The 19756-nt window shown below is 35.5% G+C and overlaps 1 protein-coding gene across 4 annotated transcripts in view; it reads right to left on the bottom strand.

Annotated features, from left to right (window-relative positions):
* MYO16 (myosin XVI) overlaps positions 1–19756 on the bottom strand; it is a 358619-nt gene that overhangs the window by 161041 nt on the left and 177822 nt on the right. For all 4 annotated transcript variants that reach the window (XM_030948473.1, XM_030948456.1, XM_030948465.1 and 1 more), the window contains exons 8-12: positions 19643–19718; positions 18369–18522; positions 10989–11139; positions 5006–5116; positions 2175–2240 (exon numbers count right to left, since the gene is read on the bottom strand). In XM_030948473.1, the coding sequence (XP_030804333.1) occupies positions 2175–2240; positions 5006–5116; positions 10989–11139; positions 18369–18522; positions 19643–19718 (558 nt within the window). The remainder of the gene's footprint in view (positions 1–2174; positions 2241–5005; positions 5117–10988; positions 11140–18368; positions 18523–19642; positions 19719–19756) is intronic.

Below are 19756 nucleotides of genomic sequence, written 5' to 3'. Positions count from 1 at the left end.
GTCCCATGCCTGTCTTATTTAATTAGATACTAAACTATTAAATACTGGGGTATCTACAACAGTGAAGCTGAATGAATCCTCCATGATATCTTCTCAGTCAGGCCTTAAGGGCTACCAGACAAAAAGGATTAAATCCACACCAATTCTCCAGGAATCATTTAAAGCATTTCAGAATGTCACAAAGTACAAAAAAAAACCTTCACACAAGTATGCTCAATGCAAAATATTGCAAATTTGCATATTCTTCTAACATGAACTCTGAGAATATACTTGTCCTATTTGGGCACGAGTAAATTCTGCAGGAATACAACAAAGCAGGAAGACAACAGCTCAAGCATGTCTACAGTCACTATGATACCTTCAAAGTTATGCTTGCATGTTTCTTGTATAATGCTATTATAATGTGTAGTGTAGTTGTATAGTGTATTTCCATGTAGAAATGCAATAATTTTGTCATCTTGCAATTACATGGAATTTCATAAGGAGCAAAGTACATCAGTGTCCATTAATGTGTGATTCTTTATGTCATCTCAGAGTGAATAATTTCTTATAAAATATTTATTTTGGTAGTATTCTATTAGAACAAAGTGCGGGCAATCACTGCACAATAACAAAATTGTCTGTCAAAAAGTTATATACATTATTTTTTTAAAAAAGAAGGAAACATAAAATGTGGCTGTTATTAAAAGATGTAGATGATAATATCTGCATTGCTTCATCCTTGTTTTAAAAATAGGATAATGCTCAATACATGTTTGCATTCCTTTTCTTTTTGACAGATAACAAACTACATACCTGAAACAAAAATGCTAACTAATGAGCCACATCATATAGCATGTCAGCATTTAGTGAGGAATTGAGATCATCACTTTTTATTACTTTAATACATAGACCATCTAGCACTTGGAGACTTTAATACATCATCAGCTAAGCTGCTGCAGTATACTGGAGCATTTCAAAAACAAAGTGGTTTTACAACCATGGTTTCTTGATCATCTGGGAAATACCTGCATAATGCAGATAGTGTGCAAATTACAAAGATGAAGTGAAAGCAATTATTATCGAAGGTGACCCAAACAATTATAGGACAAAAAAGTGTCTCCTGATGAACTTAATTAAAAAGATCTATCACAGAGAAGTAAAGATGCAGCAAACATTCAGGAAACATTTTAATATGTAAACTCTTCCTCTTTACAGTTCTCTCTTGGTGCACAAAATCATGTATCCAATATAAAATACACAGTGCCAGAAAAGAATACCATCATCTAAAACCTTGGGGATGATGGATGATTTCCATTTCTAGAAATAAATTCAGACTCCCTACTTAGAATCTGCTGCTTCTACCATGAATATCGCTGTGTTTCTTTCTCTCAGATTTACTACTGTTACACACCAAGCCACATGATGCAGTAAACAGCCACAAATTAAAATTTGCTTCCCAAATTTTTAACCCTTTATAATTTTAGTAAGTTAAACAGACATATTTGGACATTCCCTGTTAGGAAGGCTGAGCTCTGTGATCTCCGTGCATCAATGAGAAGATAAGAGGGGAGGATAAATTAAGTTACACCAACGCTGTATCTCTAAAATGTGTGGGTGAAGATGAAGGAGAGATCAAAACACTTGAATGTTTTCACAAGGCTCAATCCCTTTTGCCCAAATGCTGCCTGTGCCTGGCACAATCCCCCTCCCTGTGCCCGACCCAGGGCAGTGCTCAGCTGGTGCTCAGTGTTTTGCTCACTGCAGTGCCCCAGATGAGGAGCCTGGTGTGGAGCACAGACAGACATTTTGAGCCTTTGTGCACCTTCCAAGGCTATTATCTCCATAATCATGCTTTGGGCAAGGGGTGTGAACTCAAGCGACCACTGTATGAAGTATGCATTTCTATAAGTTTGACTGTGGCAGAAACCACCAAGGTCATCAGGAACTACTTTTAAACAACCAAAAGAGGTCCTGCTTGTTCAAAGTGTTATCAAAATGGCTGTCTTACCAAAAAGACACAGAAAAAAATAGTTGTATCTTGGAAGAAATTTTTAAGGTTTTGCTAAAATATTAAAACTGAGATGCCCCCATATAAATGTGCAAAATTAATTAATTTTAGGGGTTTGACCGGTCAAATGAACTATATGAATTGTGAAAAAATATCTGCAAACTTTTAAAAAGAGAATGCTTACCATGGTAGAATAAATAGGAAGTTCTTTAAATGGGTTAACAAGTAACAGTATATCACCAATGTAGGTCTGAAAAAAAGAAGGCATAATTGCTTTATTAAATAACAAATTAATTTTTTAAGGAGGTTAATGGCTTTCTTCCAAAAAGAAATCTCAACAAAGCCTCTTAAATCTAGCTAACAACATGCTAAACATAATTCATGACTTCTGAGCTTTTAACTCCACAGTTTGATTTGAGATCTAAATTTACATTTTGAACAGAATTAATTAGTATTTTTTGTAATAAAATTGAATTCTTCATAACTGAAAATTATGCAGAGAAAAATTGCACTACATATATTATTGGTAGATTATTTGAAAGTTAATTTGCAACTTACCACTTGCTAAACAAAAAAAAAAATGTCACAGAATCCCAGAAGCTGCTGAGTTGGAAGGGACCCTCAAGGATCATCAAGACTAACTCCTGGCATGCCTACCACATAAAAAAGCTCCTCAAGTGATTTTTATGGAATACATGACATAATTTAAAAATGCTTCATTGGTTATACAGAGCCAATACATTAAAATATGTTGCTTGTGGGGTAAGATGGAGCAATTGATACACATACAAGTCTTTATGCAAGTGTATGTGTATAGGAACTTATGAGCATGCATCTAGAAAAGCTATCCTGACTATATCAGAAAGAGTAAGTAATCTAATGATTGCAAGTTTCCAAGATTTTACTATTTCATATTTGGGGCTATTGATGGATGACAGGCTGGACATGAGCCAGCACTCTGTCCTTGCAGCCCAGAAAGCCAATTATGGCCTGGGCTGAACCACAAGCACTGTGAGAGAGGGGATTCTGCCCCTCTACTCTGCTCTGGTGAGAGCCCACCTGGAGCACTGCAACCAGCTCTGGGGCCCCAGCACAGGAAAGACATGGACCTGCTAGGGCAAAATGAGGGCCACAAAGATGATCAGAGGCCTGGAGCACCTGTGCTATGAAAATAGGCTGAGAAAGTTGTGACAGAAGGCTCCAGGGAGAAGTTATAGCAACCTTCCAATATCTAAAGGGGTCTACAAGAGAGATAGGGAGGGACTCTTTATCAGGGATTGTAGGGACAGAATGAGGAGGAATGGTTTTAAGCTGAAAGGAAAGATTTAGAATAGCTACTAGGAAAAAGTCTTTACTGTGACAATGCTGAGGCACTAGAAGAGCTTGCCCAGAGGATCTCCCATGCCTGGAAATGTTCAGGGACCGGCTGGATGGGGCCCTGAGTTTAACATCTTCTACTGGAAGATGTCTATGGCCATGGCTGGAGGGTTGGAACCAGATGATCTTAAAGGTCCTTTCCAACCCAAACCATTCTACAATTCTGTGCACTTAAGTGTAAGATTGTAGGCCACTCTTGCGGCTATACTTTTCACTCCACATAAATAGCTGCGGCTAATAGAATGCAGAAATTGCCAGACATCTGTCTCTGAAGAGGTCAGACACCAAAGCATCATGTGAACCGTTCCAGTCATGTTGTCTTTTTCAAGATGAAGCATTGTGATTTGGGGAGGTGGAAACTATTGTCTTTCATAGTAAATGCACTGGTTTTCTTCTAAAATGCATCAATTTATTTCCTTTCTCTCACCCACTCTGACTTCATTGTTGGGTTTTCTGGCAGAATGAAACTTTATAAAGCTAAAAAAGATGATGACGCAGGAAGTGTTCAGTGCTGATGAGGACTTTGGCTTGGAATTGGAGCCCAAGGACTTTTCCTTCTAAGTCTAAGAACCAAGTCAAGATGAAAGCATCTTCAGCACTGGTGCTGACACGCCACCAAAGCACAGTGGCTGCTGTTGAGCAGAACACTAGTGATCACTGCCTACAAATTCTATTAAGCTAAGAGAATTCCAGAGTACAAGATCCTTTCAGGTGAAATTTTCAGCATCTTAAAATAAAAGACTTTCTCTGTAGATCTTCATTAATTCAGTTTAAGTTATCTAGTATCTTTGAAAGTGAGATAAAGAAAAATAAATACTTATATAATGAGCATTTTTTAGCATTTGATCCGTGATTCCAAACCCCAGAATTTTTTTTACCATTGAATGTCATAACACCTAAAACTGAAGTTCCCATAATTTCAAAAGGATTCACAGCAACATAACAGTTCCCCATATTCCTTTAGTCTAAATAGTGTAATCAACTTATAAATTTAAAAATAATATACTCGTTTCACATTTGCATTCCACTCAGCTGTTTGGTAAGTTAGTAATAAGTTATGGGTAAGATATGGACAGGGATACAAAAATTTCTTTTGGTTTTTAGATGATTAACAATACAATATAATTATTTCTCTGATGTTGGATGAATAATTAAATCTCCCATGCAAATTCCAAGCTTTTTAGATCTAAATTTCTTTTACATTTCCAGTACTCATGTTCTATTAAATTAACATAGCATTGAAAATGGAAGGCTCTTTTGGTGGTGTGAGAAGGAAGATTACAAATCATGGTGGTGCACCCCCACCCCAGCCACACTGTGATCTGAGCAACCTTAAAACACTAATTCATGACAAATGCATTCATCAATGTTTACCAACTTACTTCCTCCATGAAATGAACACACATAAATTATATTCACACCTGTCTGAAGTGATATTCTATTTTTTATTTCTCCTTTTCCTACACAAACTTGAGGAAATGCAGGGCTTACACACAGATACATGCCCTCAACCATTTAAAACTAGTCATGAGTTTGGGACAGGTTACTGTCCAGTAGTTATGATAGCAACCCTATTTCTCCTGTTCTCTCTTTGGTCTTTTTTGAAAGCTTACTATTAATAGGTGAATAGCAACTCACATATATCTGATTGTTGTTGAAACGCTTCTGAATCTCGTAAAGCAGGCTGCTGTCTGTTAGCTCACTCAAAGAAGCCAGGTCATCATTTGGAGCTGGAGGCATTAGCTTGATCTAGAAAACACAAATTAGAGAAATAAAGTAACTTCACAGTGAATCATTCTGTACCACAATGTTCTAACTCTACAGTATAAACAAAGACCACTAGAATTTACGGGAAAAAAATGCATAAGAAACTGATAAGCTGTGACTCTTGATAAATCCACATCATTAATCAAGAGAAGAATACAAAAATTAATATCAATGTTATGGTGTATAACTGCATGAGTTCTGATGGGCTCTTAAGAAGATACCAGAGCGCAATTTGCAGTTCTTAAACTCATAAAGATTCTTGGATCAAATGCAAATTTCCTGCTCTCTTCATTAAATGTTTATAGCAGAAGAAATCAAGAAATTAGCTACTGGACTTCTAAAGTATTTCTTGCAGTATTTAATGAAGCTCTCAGACCACTCTTTATCATATGGAATTTGAAATTGTACTTGAATTTTTCTTGCAGAAGAGAAGCAAGTTAGTAAGAAATTGGAAATGTGTTGTTATGGAAACCAGAAGATAATCAGAAGAGTCCACTTCAGCCAAAACTGGGGAGTGAAATTGTTTAACACTTTTGAGATTAGTGTGAATAATATAAACTCTGCAAGAGTAAGTAAAAATCTAATGAAACATAAAAGATCCAAAAGACTGAGACAGGAGACAAGAGACAAAAGAATCAGTGATAATGGAAATTTGATTAAAGACAAAATAAACACTGCTACATTAAGCAGTGTGCTTATAAATAATGATCTACACTTAAAATGGCAGACAGAAGAAAAAGGAATCAGTGATAATGGAAATTTGATTAAAGACAAAGTAAACACTGACACATTAAGCAGCGTGCTTATAAATAATGGTCTACGCTTCAAATGTAGTTTGATTTATTTTTTATGTCAGCAAAATACTCAGAAACAGAAAATTCTCACATGAATGGCAGTAGAATTAAGTAGTTTGTTCAGAGTTTACTATAATAACTTAATTGTCCATTCTCAAAACAGACCCTAAGATGATACTTCTTTCTTCTATTGATCTGCTTGAAATGAAGGCTCAAGAGAAAAGCAGGCACTGCTCTTTTTTGGTGAACACCTCAGCACCCTCAGCTTTTGTCAGTGACAGGAGATCAGAGGCAGCAGCAGACTGGGAGATACTGCAGGGATCATGGAGCATGCTTCTGCCATGGGGAAGAGCCCAAAGACAATGGATGCTTGTGTTCAGTACTGGAGATTTGACACAGAATTTCCAAGCTGCAGCTCAGTTGCCATAGGTTCAAGGTCGAGTTCAGAAAACCTGATACTCAGATTTCACAGCCTGTGCCTTTCAGGTGTAAGGCACCCATTGTCTACCTATTGGAGAGGTTTGTTCCTCACCCCACTGAAGTGAATGAAGATCCCTCTGTCACACACAAAATGGCATTTCTTGCCCTTTTTGTTTTTAATTATGGCAGTCAGATGTACAGCTGACTGGAAAATAAGAATTCCACTTGGCAAAACAAAAAATTAAATTGCATTTTGGAATTTGTCTTTGATGATGTACATTGGCATAGAAAAAATTAACCAAAGAATTCAAAGAATATTTTTAAGTGTCTTGTAGAGAGAGAGCAGAGGAGACAAGTCTATGGCATTCCCTCCTTAATAGTGTGCTCACCTGGCATGAAGGAACAAAACAGGCATTGGCCTTCACTGCACTCCCTTGTGTGCTATCAAAACTCAGAGAACATGTCTGCCATAGAATGAGCTTCTTTTAATCTATCTCTACAAAGATTAAATCTCTGCTAGGTATTTGTAAATAAAAGCAAGGTTTGGATAAAAGTACTGCCCTGGGATTCTCCATATTTTCTGAACTTTTTAGCACACTTCCTTTTACATTCCTGGTTCCTATCAGCTAGCACTCATGCAGATGAAATCTGGGTATCATTCAGGTCAAATGACAATAATAATTTCCCATCGGTCATTTGGACATGGCCTTATCTCTGGAGGGAGAAAACTTTTGCCTTACAGATATCTATGGACTCATCCCACACAGCCTCAGGCCAGGAAACAGACACTGGCTTGCATTTATTTCATAAGCTAGGCATGGCCAAAAATGCTCATTCTGTAGGTATGGTTAGAAATGTGAAGCACTCAGTAAAACTTCAAGTAAGGAAATCAAAATCTTTTCAACATTTTTCTACAAAGTTAGGATTTGGAGTTTCATCATTTTCTACCTGAATCATTGCACCAAATTCCACAGTTCAACAAGCAAATAATCACATAGAAATATGAAACTCTAAATCCCTTAAACTCACAACTGATTTGACTTAACACTAAACGATATGTACATTTTTAATATCTTATTTATGGGCACCTTAAGCTTCCATTCTCATCCACTTTTCTGAGCATACAGATGTGGTTTTTTAGCTCAATGTATCTATCTGGCTGTCATTTTAATTGCATGATGTATATGTTATGAGACATAAAATAAAAATAGCCATACATACACCAGAAGTTCCATGCCTCTGGGAGGGATTAGTTTTTAGATTTTTGTAATGCTTACAATGAAGATTTTTATTTACTCTATTCAATTACATATACTACAACGTTCAGAATCTGCTCATAGATTCGTTATATATAGTTTTATGGTTATATATTTTATTTATATAGATATTGTTACATACTTGTGTCACTGAAATATATATACATCCTAGCTCTTATGTGTAATATTATGTTATGCACAGCTGAGCCTTGTCTGTGTCATAATTCATACTGGAACAATCAAAAGGGCATCAGGGGATACTCTATCACACAGTTCATGTGGCCAAGAATACATAAACAAGAACCAAAGGACAATTTTATTATTTTAAAGAAGTCTCAATTAAGAGAAATAAAATATTTAATTTATATTTATTTGCAACATTAAGCATGTAATTCAATTCCAAGACATTAATTTGAATCTGCTATCAAAAAATATCCTTCCCAGATGAGAGGAAGAGAAGTTGAGGATATGATAAAATTATGAAAATTATTCATACTGCCTTCTTTGTTTGGCAGCACAGATCTTGGCATTACTGATGATCAAAGAACACCTTTTAACTAGGAAAAAACCAAAAGGTAATAGAAGCCAAGAAAGGTCCAAAAGGCTTTATTGAAGTAGTCACTTCATCCCCATCTCCTATACTTCAAATAATAAAAAATCTACCTGGGAAATAATATTTTCTTAAGGCTCTTTTTCAGCATTTTTGCAATTTAAGAAACCTGAAATGATACATAAATTTGAACAGTTATTTTTTCCAAACCAAAAAAGTTACAGGCTTTTTCTATTAAAAATGCATGTCTGAAATGTGCTAGGATGATTTTTTTTCTTTTTGACCCCCCAATAAAGGCCTAATCTGCATTCCAGATTGCCTAAGAATGTGTGGTGTTTCTGACATAAAGCATACAAAACATCATCCTGATATATTTCAATAATATATGAACATAAAATCCAAGTAATGACTCCACATCTCCTACTGAAATATTAAACAGAACATGAATGCTTTGAATGCAGTTTGAATGCTACTAGTAAGAATAAAAGACAACTCATTAGACACTCCTTAGATTAGGATACCCAAAAGGCAGGAACAGCAGGAAGGGGTTGTTCAAAATTTCCTTTGGTATCAGCGCTAAATCAAAACTTTATTTCCCAAGTTGTGAAATTAAAAAATAATAATAATAAAAAAGTGTTAAATGGATAAATTTTGTCTTTGGAAACTAAGGTCTAAATATTATTAAGACAAATGCAGATATGATACACATTTACCTACAGTTCATAATGCATGGCAAATAGTAGAGAATACAATCCCTCTACTTCCAGGATTCACAATTACATCAAAAGAAAAAATGTTACATATTTTATTTTGACAAAATCTAGAGGCTCTTTCCTTTCCTAAAATTTAACTGTTTCCTGAAGTAATTAAAGCAGTTTACTGTCTTTCCTTCATAAGAGCTAAAGCTCATTAAGCCCTTGCCAATTGAAAAGTTGTATTAATTCTTTTCTAATGCAACCAGTCATTAAAAAACCCACTAAAATATTTTTAACCATTTCTAACCAATTGCCTGCTAATGATAATTTCTCAGATAGGCCTCTTCCTATCCATCCTAGGGAGTATCACTCCAAATTCAGCAACTATAGATATTTTATAGTTTCCCTGTTCCTAAAAGAATATAGGAGACACACTCCTAGCTAGTTTAGAGTAGAATTTCAGACTATTTCCTGCAGAAATTTCTCAAATAGAAGAACTAAAGGAGTTTCACCGTTAAGTGTGCTCTCTTGTCTTTGAAGTGTAACTGTTATGGAAGGCTGCCCTGTACTACGGTGAAACAACAGGAGTGCTTTTGAAAATCTGCCTTGGGACCCTGAAAAGACTCAAGGTCATGGTAGACAATGAAATTACCAGCATAAATATTTCTGTTTGTTCATTTTCATCTGGAAGATTAGCTGTTCTTATTTTGATCAGTTTCTGTGTTTCTATGTATGTTTTAATGCACAAACTATAAAGCAAATTTAGCTTAGAGATAATGAAAACCTGAACAATTTTGGCTAGGCTTACATCAAAATTATTCAGGCAGAAAGAAGTATCTGTGTTCTTGTACACTTCCGTTGAACATCTAGAAGAAAGCAATAGTCTTGGAAAGACTGTAAGCTAAATACTCCCCACTCTTTTCCTACAATTATAGGAGGATTCCTCCTTAAAGGGCTGCAAGCATTCACTTTTCTGACCAGCAGTGCTTGGAATGGCAGTTTCCACCAAATCACATCAGTCAGCAACATCAGAAACTGCATGACATGAAAACAAGATGTAAGCCAACTGCAAAACACGTTGTGGTATCTGCTGACTGGATAGGGAACCAGCACTCCACAGGATTCCAAAGCTGAAGTTCTTTCACAGATTGACTCATATAATTTACATATGGATGCACTGATTGATCTCGTAAGATCAAACCACTCCGCTGAAACACATCCAAATAAAAAGCAGAGGAGCATTCTTCTGCCAACACAGAGACGCAGTTTCTTTGAACCAAACGTGGCTTAAATCAAACCAATATTTTTCTCCTCTGCTATGCTTCAAATTCATAGTAAATTATTTTAAGTTGAAATGCTCCCCTCCTTGATCCCTTGATCCTAAAGTAGCTTTTTCTTAAATGGCTAAATATTTCTGGAATATATGTTTCCCAAATGCATGTTACAGAAAATAAATGCCTTTGTATCACAAACAAATCTGAACAAAATGAAAACCAAGCCAAACACAAAGAGCAACCTAAAAGAAATTAAGTCCTAAACATTCAAACCTGGGATGTGATAGATTTATAAGCAATAGATAATTGTCTCCTTTTGCATCCATCCTATATACTGAATGAGATTGTCCTCCTGTGGAGAAAACTGTAAAGTGTATCCAAATAATCAGTGCTGATACTCTAATGCATTATCACAAGAAAGAAAGTTAACATTGCAGCTGTAAATCTGGCAATTCCTAGCTTTGAATTACAGTCACTTTGCAACTTGATATTCCTTAGGCATTCTTTTTGTTTTTTCAGTCTCCCAGGTTGTGTTTCTTTTGTAACTCGAAGTTTGAGACAAGCACATGCTCTGGGCAGCACCAACAGTTGTTCCTCCCCTGTTGTCATCCATGGATAGAATCTGAGGGGCTCTGAGCCCTCCCCACAGCCCCTGACCTGCCATCAGTAGCTGGCAGGAAGCAGCTGTTCCATTTGCTGAGGAAACAGACAGACTGCAGGGAGTGATCAAGGTTACAAGGCTCCATAGTGCAAATGATAGTGCTGTATGGTGAGGGAAAAAGGTACTATGGTCTTCAGCTTCATTAAGTTTACAACTTCCAGACCTAAGCACTAATGAAAATTTCAAGACACAGCCTACTGTTACCTGCTCAAGTTTGGTTGTGGTGTTCACAGTGATATTTTCAGATGCACTGTCTTGAGATTGCTGCTTACATAAGCCTTTAGCTGCATCTTTGAACATGGTATCTTTCTCCAGCAAACTGTCTTGCTTGGCAATCGGTAAAGCCAGGGGATTGCTACAAAGAGAATCGATAAAGCAATTAGACTCCTCCTGAAGATGACAGACAATCAAATGTGGGTGGCACAAGCACAAAACTGAGATACAACTCAGGGCTGAAACACAAGCTCCTGCTCCAAGTACTGAAGAGAAATTGGTGAGAAATAAACTGTTCGCATAGGCTGGTCTGCTCCCAAAGACACAGAGCAACATACTTTGATTTAAAATTCACCTTTATGCATGTCTTCTCTGAAGCAGAACTGAGCAAGCCAAAGTGAATATGCATGAGTCTGCTTTTGACAGCACTAGGTTGGCAAATCAATAGCCAATTTTGCAACTGAATTTAAAAAGCACAGTTAAACTACACAATACTATTTTTAAAAACAGTATGTTTAAATGTAATGATACATATATTGCCATTGCAGTTATTAAAATTAAATTCCATCATTTTTTAGCTTACTTTTAATCCGGCAACATCTAAGATACATTTTCTGACTGGAAGCTGCTCTGAAATTGTGCTAAAGTAAAAATAACCAAACAAACAAGAAAGCAAATAGCAGACTCCTGAAATTACTTGAACAATGTGCATTACTCTTCATGCACATAAGAGTTGAAACTATTCTTATTATACACATGGACTTATTTTCCCTACTGGCAGTTCAGACAATATGACACTTCTGAAAAACAGCAACGCCAAAATCTTGGATGATTTTTCTGAGTTGTACGTCCAAGGAATTATCAAGGAATCAACTGCATGAGTTGAGAATACAAATATCTTAAAAAATAATAGTCTGGATTCTGACAGTGCAAATGAGACAATCTCATGCAGTGCACATCAACTCCTTGCCAAAATGTGTACTTAATTTCTTTGAAAGCAAATGTGGACTTAATATGGGAATGTGGGAATAGTGCATTCCACTGTGGAATAAAGCCCAAACTTAGTTAAAATAAATCTTAAATTTACTCTAAGTTACTTGAGTTTAATCACTTATTATTAAAAAAACCATGATTATACAGTTAACTCAAATGAATACTCATAGCTAACACTGATAGCAACTCAGGATGAGAGCTGCTCTTGGCAACAGAACTGAAATACACCCATCATTTTAGAAATAAAGTATAAAACATCTTCTAGACAGAATTAATTGAAAAACAAGCCAAAGTCATTTCCCACAGATAAAAGATAGACAAACAAAGCCTTTCATGAAACTGCAAGTCTGCAAATATTGAAATAATTAGTATAAACATTTTCTAGTGAAAAATAAATGGTTTTTTGCCTCAAGATGTTTTGCTTCAGACATTTAAATGAAAAATATCTAGAGGAACATAGGGAAAAACAAAAATTTCTATTTGCTGCTTAGATTTACCACAGATAATTGTGTGACAAATTTACCAAGTGTCACATAGACAAAAGATATACCCTCATTATTTCAGTTTGACCTGCAGAGCAGAACTTAGCAATTAGAATAAGATATATTAGTGATTAGACTGTAGAAGAAATTAAACACCTGGGACACAAACATAAATGACAAATATTAATTGACATTTTACCCAGATTCAGAATTGAGCAAAACATAATTAAATATGAAGTTTTCTTTCTGAGTAGCCTTATACTACTGTCCAAAACTACTCAAATTTCTTTAATTACAGATAAAGAAAGATTTTAAGAAAAGTGTAAGCAAAATTGAAGTATCAAAACCCAAAGCACTGCCACTTATATCTTTCTTAATATTCATGTGATGTTTCTTTTAAATTGTGAAGATCCAGGATTTTTTTGCTGTGAAGTTGGACCTTACCCATTCAGTCTTGCCCTTTTGTGGTAACTACACAACACACATTAGAAAATTCAGCTTCTTAAATCTTAGAATTCAGCTATAACTCCTCACAACCAAATTAACCTTTCAGGTGTCTCAAAAGAGAAACAGGTTGTAAATCAAAGAAAATTGTGGGGGTAAATGAGTGCCTACTGTTTTGACAGATGCATTTTGAACTTAAGAGGAAAAAAATAACCTAATTTAACAGGCACATTTCATGTACTGAGGTACACAAGAATAGGCTTTAAATTATGTACATTTATGAGACATTAATAGGACTTCATGTGATGGAAAGGATAACATATAATTCATATTAAAACAAAAAAGTGAATGATACTGTGAAAGAAAAAAACATATTAAAATTACTCTAACAGTTCATATAACTCAGGTTCAAGAAGACAGTATGAAAAATAAACCAAAATGTTTCCAGAAAACACTGGTGTCACAGACATTTCTTTTATGAAAAATCCTCTCTTAAGATTTTCCTGCTGAAGCTGAGAAGTTCAGCAACCAGACATAAACAATAAGTTATCTGCTGCTGTAGAATGTAACAAGTCTGCCTGGATTGGCCCACTTTAGATGTTTGGAGTTGGTGACCAATCCAGAACTGAGATCTCTCAGACACAGTCTGGGAGAGCTAGTTTGTTATTCATTCTTTACTTTCTATTGTTAAGTAGCTAGCAGCTTCTAGAAACTCTCCTTTCTTTTTCTTTTTAGTATAGTTATAATAGATGTATATATCATAACTTAATAAATCAAGCCTTCTAATCATAGAGCCCATCTCGTCTCTTCCTTCACCCAAAAACCCTCGTGACCACCGTCAACACACTGGCTTTTTAGAAAAGTATTTCTACTAGTTACAAGTTTAAGTCAAGCAATGCCTCTGAAAGCTCAACTATAGAACAGTGCAAGGGAAGATTTTATGTTAATGTAGGCAAGTAGATTAGCATGAACTGTCTTCTTTTATGAAAATTAATGGATAATTAATAAATAATTAACCACAAAGGAAGACTTATGCCAAAATAATGTTGCACAGTAGACAAGAAGAAGTGTTATCTAGGGTAATATTATCTGAACATGGTAGGACTTTCTACCTGCCTATCTGACTGGAAAAAAATATTGAATGTTATATGGAGGAACAGTGATTTTAATTTTTATGCAAAGAAGCCTTCATGTACGGAATTAATTTGAAATATAGTGTATTTTTATTGGACATTATTTAAGATAAAGCGAGATGTTTTTCTATAAGTTGCCATCCTCTACCATGTCATTTAAAAAGAAAAAAAAAAGAAATAATATTAAACATAAGAGCTGACAATCAAATAAATGGAAGTTTTATCACCAATATAGGAAGCACTTGGACACCTTCTAATTTGATAAGATAATTACATCAAGGAAGAATCTACAGTAATATTGTCATGGGCCCTTTGCGCTTATAGCTTTTGTTGGAGAAAATTTCTGTAATCTTCCACAGGCAATTCTGAGATGCTTCAAACAATTTCTAAGCCAGGTGACACCTGTAAAGTGCATAATCTCTGAAAATTCAGTCTAAAAACTTCTTAAAGTTACATAAAAGAACCTTCAAAAGAGATTAAACATTAGAAGTGTGTTTGAAAACACTAGAATAATTAAAAGGCAAGTGCCACATAAATGGTTACACAGAAAAGAATTGAAATGTAAGAAAAATTGAATCTCTTTTCTGTTTTGCTGTCTTGAACACATCTATTTCAATTTTATTTCACATTCTTGTGCTGATTTTGAAACACATCATTACTATTTTATTTAAACATGCATCACATACAATGTGATTAAGTTAGCATTACTTTGAGAGTAAGTTCTTAAGTTTTTGGTAATTATCACTACCTAGATGAGTGCACTATCTGTGCTCTACAGGCAGATATACTGAAGTAGAAGTACAGAGATCATTGTGACCATAGAATGAGCCTAAAGTCACTTTTAGACAGATATGGCCAATTTAATGTTCTGAACTGTAAGCTATGTCAACTAATGTATTCTGCGCTGGTATTTTTCCCGGGGGAGTAACAAGTTTTCTTTTGACAGTACCATTAAAATTAAGACTGGAAAAACTTTCCAGCATAGACCTTAGGTTTGCTGCAATAGTCAACCTTCAAGTAACTTCATGACATTACTAAAATTCTGTCCTTCAGCTAATTTACTTAGTCAATTATGACCAAGGAACTATGCTGAAGCAGGTATGGCCTCAAAGATGCTGCAGCTTGTGGAGGGCCTGTGTAAAGCACAAGAAAAGAGCAAGACATGAGGAGTGACAAAGAGAAATAACTGCAACCCTGCCCTGTGTTACCCTCACCTCACTGATGAGATTGAGTGCAATGCAGAAAGCCAGGTTTGCTTGGTAACAGCATATTTCAAATATACTGACTACTAAATTTTGTTTCCTCTCCTGACTTTCAATTCACCTCTTTACAGTGTTATTCCAGAAATCAATGCTATAATTTAAATTTCAACCAGCAAAACTAGATTTGGTGACAAAACACATGATACTTATAATTGTTTGTTCATCATTTTTGAGTCTGCTTTTGAATACTGTTTTCTTCTGAGAAATGGCCACAAAGCAATATGGCCACAACACAGGAACTATTCCTATACTAGGAACTATTGTAAAACTTTCCACCTCAGATTGCTTTCTTACATCTAAAGAGTTGATAAAGAATGGATGCAATATATACTAAAGCAAAGGTATATGTGGATTATTATTGTGCACTCCTCTTCAGCACTAAAAAATTGGTTTGTAACACAAGAACAGCACAGATATTTATCTTCAAACTAGCATAGTACACATCTCTCTAAACACTCTTAACAGAGCATGAAAGATGAAACTCTTTGTTTTCAACATTGGAAAAAAATGTTGAAACCAGGAATCTAGGCTGCCTCTCTAACAGGAAGCATGGAGCCACTCTGGAGGATAATCCATTGTATCTCAAGAATATGTCTACTATCATTTGGAATAATACCTCTCTGCAAAGGTTTTAGGTTTCACAATTATAAGCATGATACTGTAGAGCTGAGATAACTAACTCTGAGATGACACTGATTTTCAGCCACTATAAATTAAGGTTAGAGGATTTATAAGTAACTTGGAACTCTGTATGGTATGGTTCACCAACAGTTTTACATATTCAGTAGTGGTAGTTGGGACATGCATGAGAAAGATACATCAATAATTTTGCCTTCCAAGAATGCTCCCATCTCAGAATAGTTGGCTGGCCAGCTGATACCTTGCTGCACTGACAGCACAACTGATAGATGGGTACTGCAAAGCTCTGGCTGAGGAAGTCACTAAACCTAAGGCTGCTAAAAGTCTTAAGAACATGCCAAAGTGGCATTACTTCAAGCTTGCTGTATCCTAATAATGGCCCCCTGGCTGTGTGCAAAGGATCACTGCCAAAGTCAGTGCACAGAGCTGAGCAGGGCTTTGGCTTCACCTAGTGCTGTATTCTCATGCAAGCACCACTGACTAGATGCAGTCCCACACTGGGATACATTGGCAATAGAAGCTAAACTCACCCAATTCCACACATATATCCATTTTCTATGGTTTTCTCTTCAGTGGGCTTTGCTTTTTCAAAACTTCCAGTGAAGTTCTTTACACGTCAGGTCGCATTATTGTCATATAAAGAGTCACTATATGGAAAACTCTCAAAAGTTAGCTACCTTAATCTATGTATTACGGGAAGGAAAGAGTAGAGAAAAATAATTTGACACCACTTAAAATATATGCAAGTCATGTCTTCCAGAAGTTAATAGGTGTTATCACTAAAACCAGTATTCAGTACAAGATGTGCACCGCAATACAAAGTTCTAGAATACAAAACACATGGAAAGGCATCACCTAGATCACTTAGTCATTGCAAGAATGATGACTGTTCTCAAAGTCTCTAAAACCTCTATGAATAACTTTTGCTAGGTATCATTACATAGGTACAAGTGTGATCTACCATCTACTTCTAGTATTACAACATATCGAAAATTAAAAATAAAAGTTTTAGTTACATTTCAGAATATAAAGGCTTAGTTTCATGCCTCAAGATTTATCTTTTTTGATTTAAAAGTTGAGGCCACATAAATTTGAGGAATATGATTTATGCTATTGAAACAGTGGGTCAGACAAGAGGACTGATTATCTTGTAAGGAATTACCAAGCATGAAAAATTTGTAATTTCATAAACATTAGTATCATATATCCAGCTGCATGTTTTAATGACTACAAATCACGAAGCAGAAACAACACACTGTGTTTACCATCCATGAAATATTAAACTTTGCTAAATATCAATACATCCCATAGAGTTCTGAGTTTAACAGATTGATCATTTAATGACAGTTGCTCACCTCTTCCAAATTTTAATGTATCCAAACACATTCTGCCAGCCATAACTATGGAAGCATACATACTTTATCTGTCTCTCTATAAGAGGTTATTGTTTTCTTCACACACTCTACAGTGATTACTACAGAAAAATTATTGTCAATGTTTTGCAAGATTATGCAACTAACAAATATATACTTTCAACATATGGCAACTGCACACTGTATAAATACATTACTTGTAACTTTTAAAATTTCCTGGATCACAGTATCTGGAAAGAAGGTTTTGAAATATCAGTATATCTTGTACTACCATAACACAGCTGTTTAGGCTTCATAGCTATTGTCCATCTCTTTTCACATACCCATGGCAATCTTTTTTTAAGGTTGACAAAGAAATACAAAAGTATCAACATTTACAATTTAGTATTGAAGAGTCAATTTGTGTCTTGAGTTTTAAGTCCTCACTGCTAAATGCTACTTGATTCTACTTGAATTTTAAGCAGTACAAATCTAAATATAAATTTGTAAATATAATTTTGACTAGTATAATTTCATCTGCAATCACATATCTGATTTTCCTCTTTTCAGGATTTATCCTTGCTTCTCTCATAGGCAATGATAGTTGTACTTACACTACACCCATCTACCTGACCAAAAGGATGTTCAAGTCTACAGCATAAACCTCTAATAATTCTGCTAAGGAAACCTCAGGTAATTTCTGCAATTGTAATAATATATATTTATTATTCATAATCTGTAACTATAAAACTAAGGTTGACAAAAAGATATGAGAGATACAAATGCAGAAGATTATTCAGGAGATTTCAAAAAGGAAAGTTACTTGATCTGTCAAATCACACAGAATCATAGAATGGCTGGGGGTGGAAGGGACTTCCTAGAAGGCACCTAGTCCATTCATCCTGCTCAGCCAGGGACATGTAAAGACAGTTACCCAGGACCATGTCCAGCTGGGATTTAAATATCTCCAAGCACATTCAGCTAGGATTCACAGATTGACAGATATGGTTCAAAGGATAAACTGGCTGCGGGGAATTGCTTTATAACACCACCAGCACTTACTTACAGTTTATTGGAAATTGTGGGCAAATCATGGATGATCTCTTCATATGGCTCTTCTTGAGATAAAGTAGAAGCAGCTAAAGGGTCTTTCATTTTTTCCTCCCAAACAATTTCAGCCTTCAGAAGCATTTCCTCAATAAAATCAGAAGCTGCAACATCTAAGGCATTGGAACACCAAGATATTCAGACAAGAAAAGGGTACAGAAAAGCTCCTTTGAATTAAAATCTCTACATTAGATTAAGACTAAACAAGTGACTAGACAACCTGAAAGGAATTGCTCAGATATCAACCATAAAATAATACTTGAAATTACTGGGAAAACAAGGGCAAAGTAAATTCAGTACAGACTTAAGTTGTCACATGCAAAACCTCAAAACTATTCTTGCTGTGTAGCAAACTGAAGTATTCAATAATTTACAGGACTTCAGGAAAAACAATACAACCCTTTTCAACACTTTATTCCTGTGAAAACATGCACTTAAATCCTTTTAAAATGTTTTACATTTCTACAAGCTAGATTTATGTGTTTTATACATACAGCAGTGCTGAAAACAGTTCTGTTTGCAGACCAGGAAGACAGTTAACTCAACTTTATTAAATACCTACTAAATATGGTTAGCTAACTACATAACAATGCAGTTGTTATTTTAACTCAGATTATCTGATTTAGTTCATAGCCTTTTTTACAAATGAAAACTCTGTCTAACCACAAATGACACTTCTAAGGTTGTCATGAAGTTCCCTGTATTTGTAGGCAGTACAGCACTTGAAGCATAACATATTTTGCTTTATTATGCAAGGGAAGTTTCACCCATAATCTGACAGGAAGTTTCTATTATCTACATTACTGAATTGTATCTTCATTTTATCCTAGGCACAGAATGTAGGACAGCCATGTATTTCTTCTTTTCCACACTGCTAACTAGCATTACTGACATTAGCTGTGCTTTGATCTCTATGTTAGACCAGTTGATCTGAAGTCCCTTCCAACCTAACAGAGTCTACAATTCTATTACCTCTAGAGCAAGTGCTTCAGCTCCCTGTTCCTCTGTGGTTTAAGAAGGTGCCTTCTGCAGTAAGTAGTGGCAGCTACACTTCAAAACTAGGTGTTGAATTTGTTTTCAGACAACAGCTATAGAAATTCCAACTCAAGAGGTCACATACTATAGGCAGTTGAGACAGAAAGGAACTCAGCGGGAAGTCACCAAAGAAAACAGGAAGGAAAAAATGTGTCACAATAGCTAATACATACACTATGTACATAGATTTTCACCTACCTGAAGGCTTTTCATTATTGCAGTTAAGAAGATTGGGGTTTGCCTGGTGCACCAAAAGCAGCTTCACAAGATTGGTCTAAAATGGGCAAAAGCAGAAGTGTTTGAAATGGGAGA

Source organism: Camarhynchus parvulus, chromosome 1 (assembly GCF_901933205.1).
Source record: "Camarhynchus parvulus chromosome 1, STF_HiC, whole genome shotgun sequence".
NCBI classification, from domain to species: Eukaryota; Metazoa; Chordata; class Aves; order Passeriformes; family Thraupidae; genus Camarhynchus; species Camarhynchus parvulus.
The sequence above is the reverse complement of the archived record's forward strand: the minus strand, read 5'-3'. Positions and strand labels throughout refer to the sequence as shown.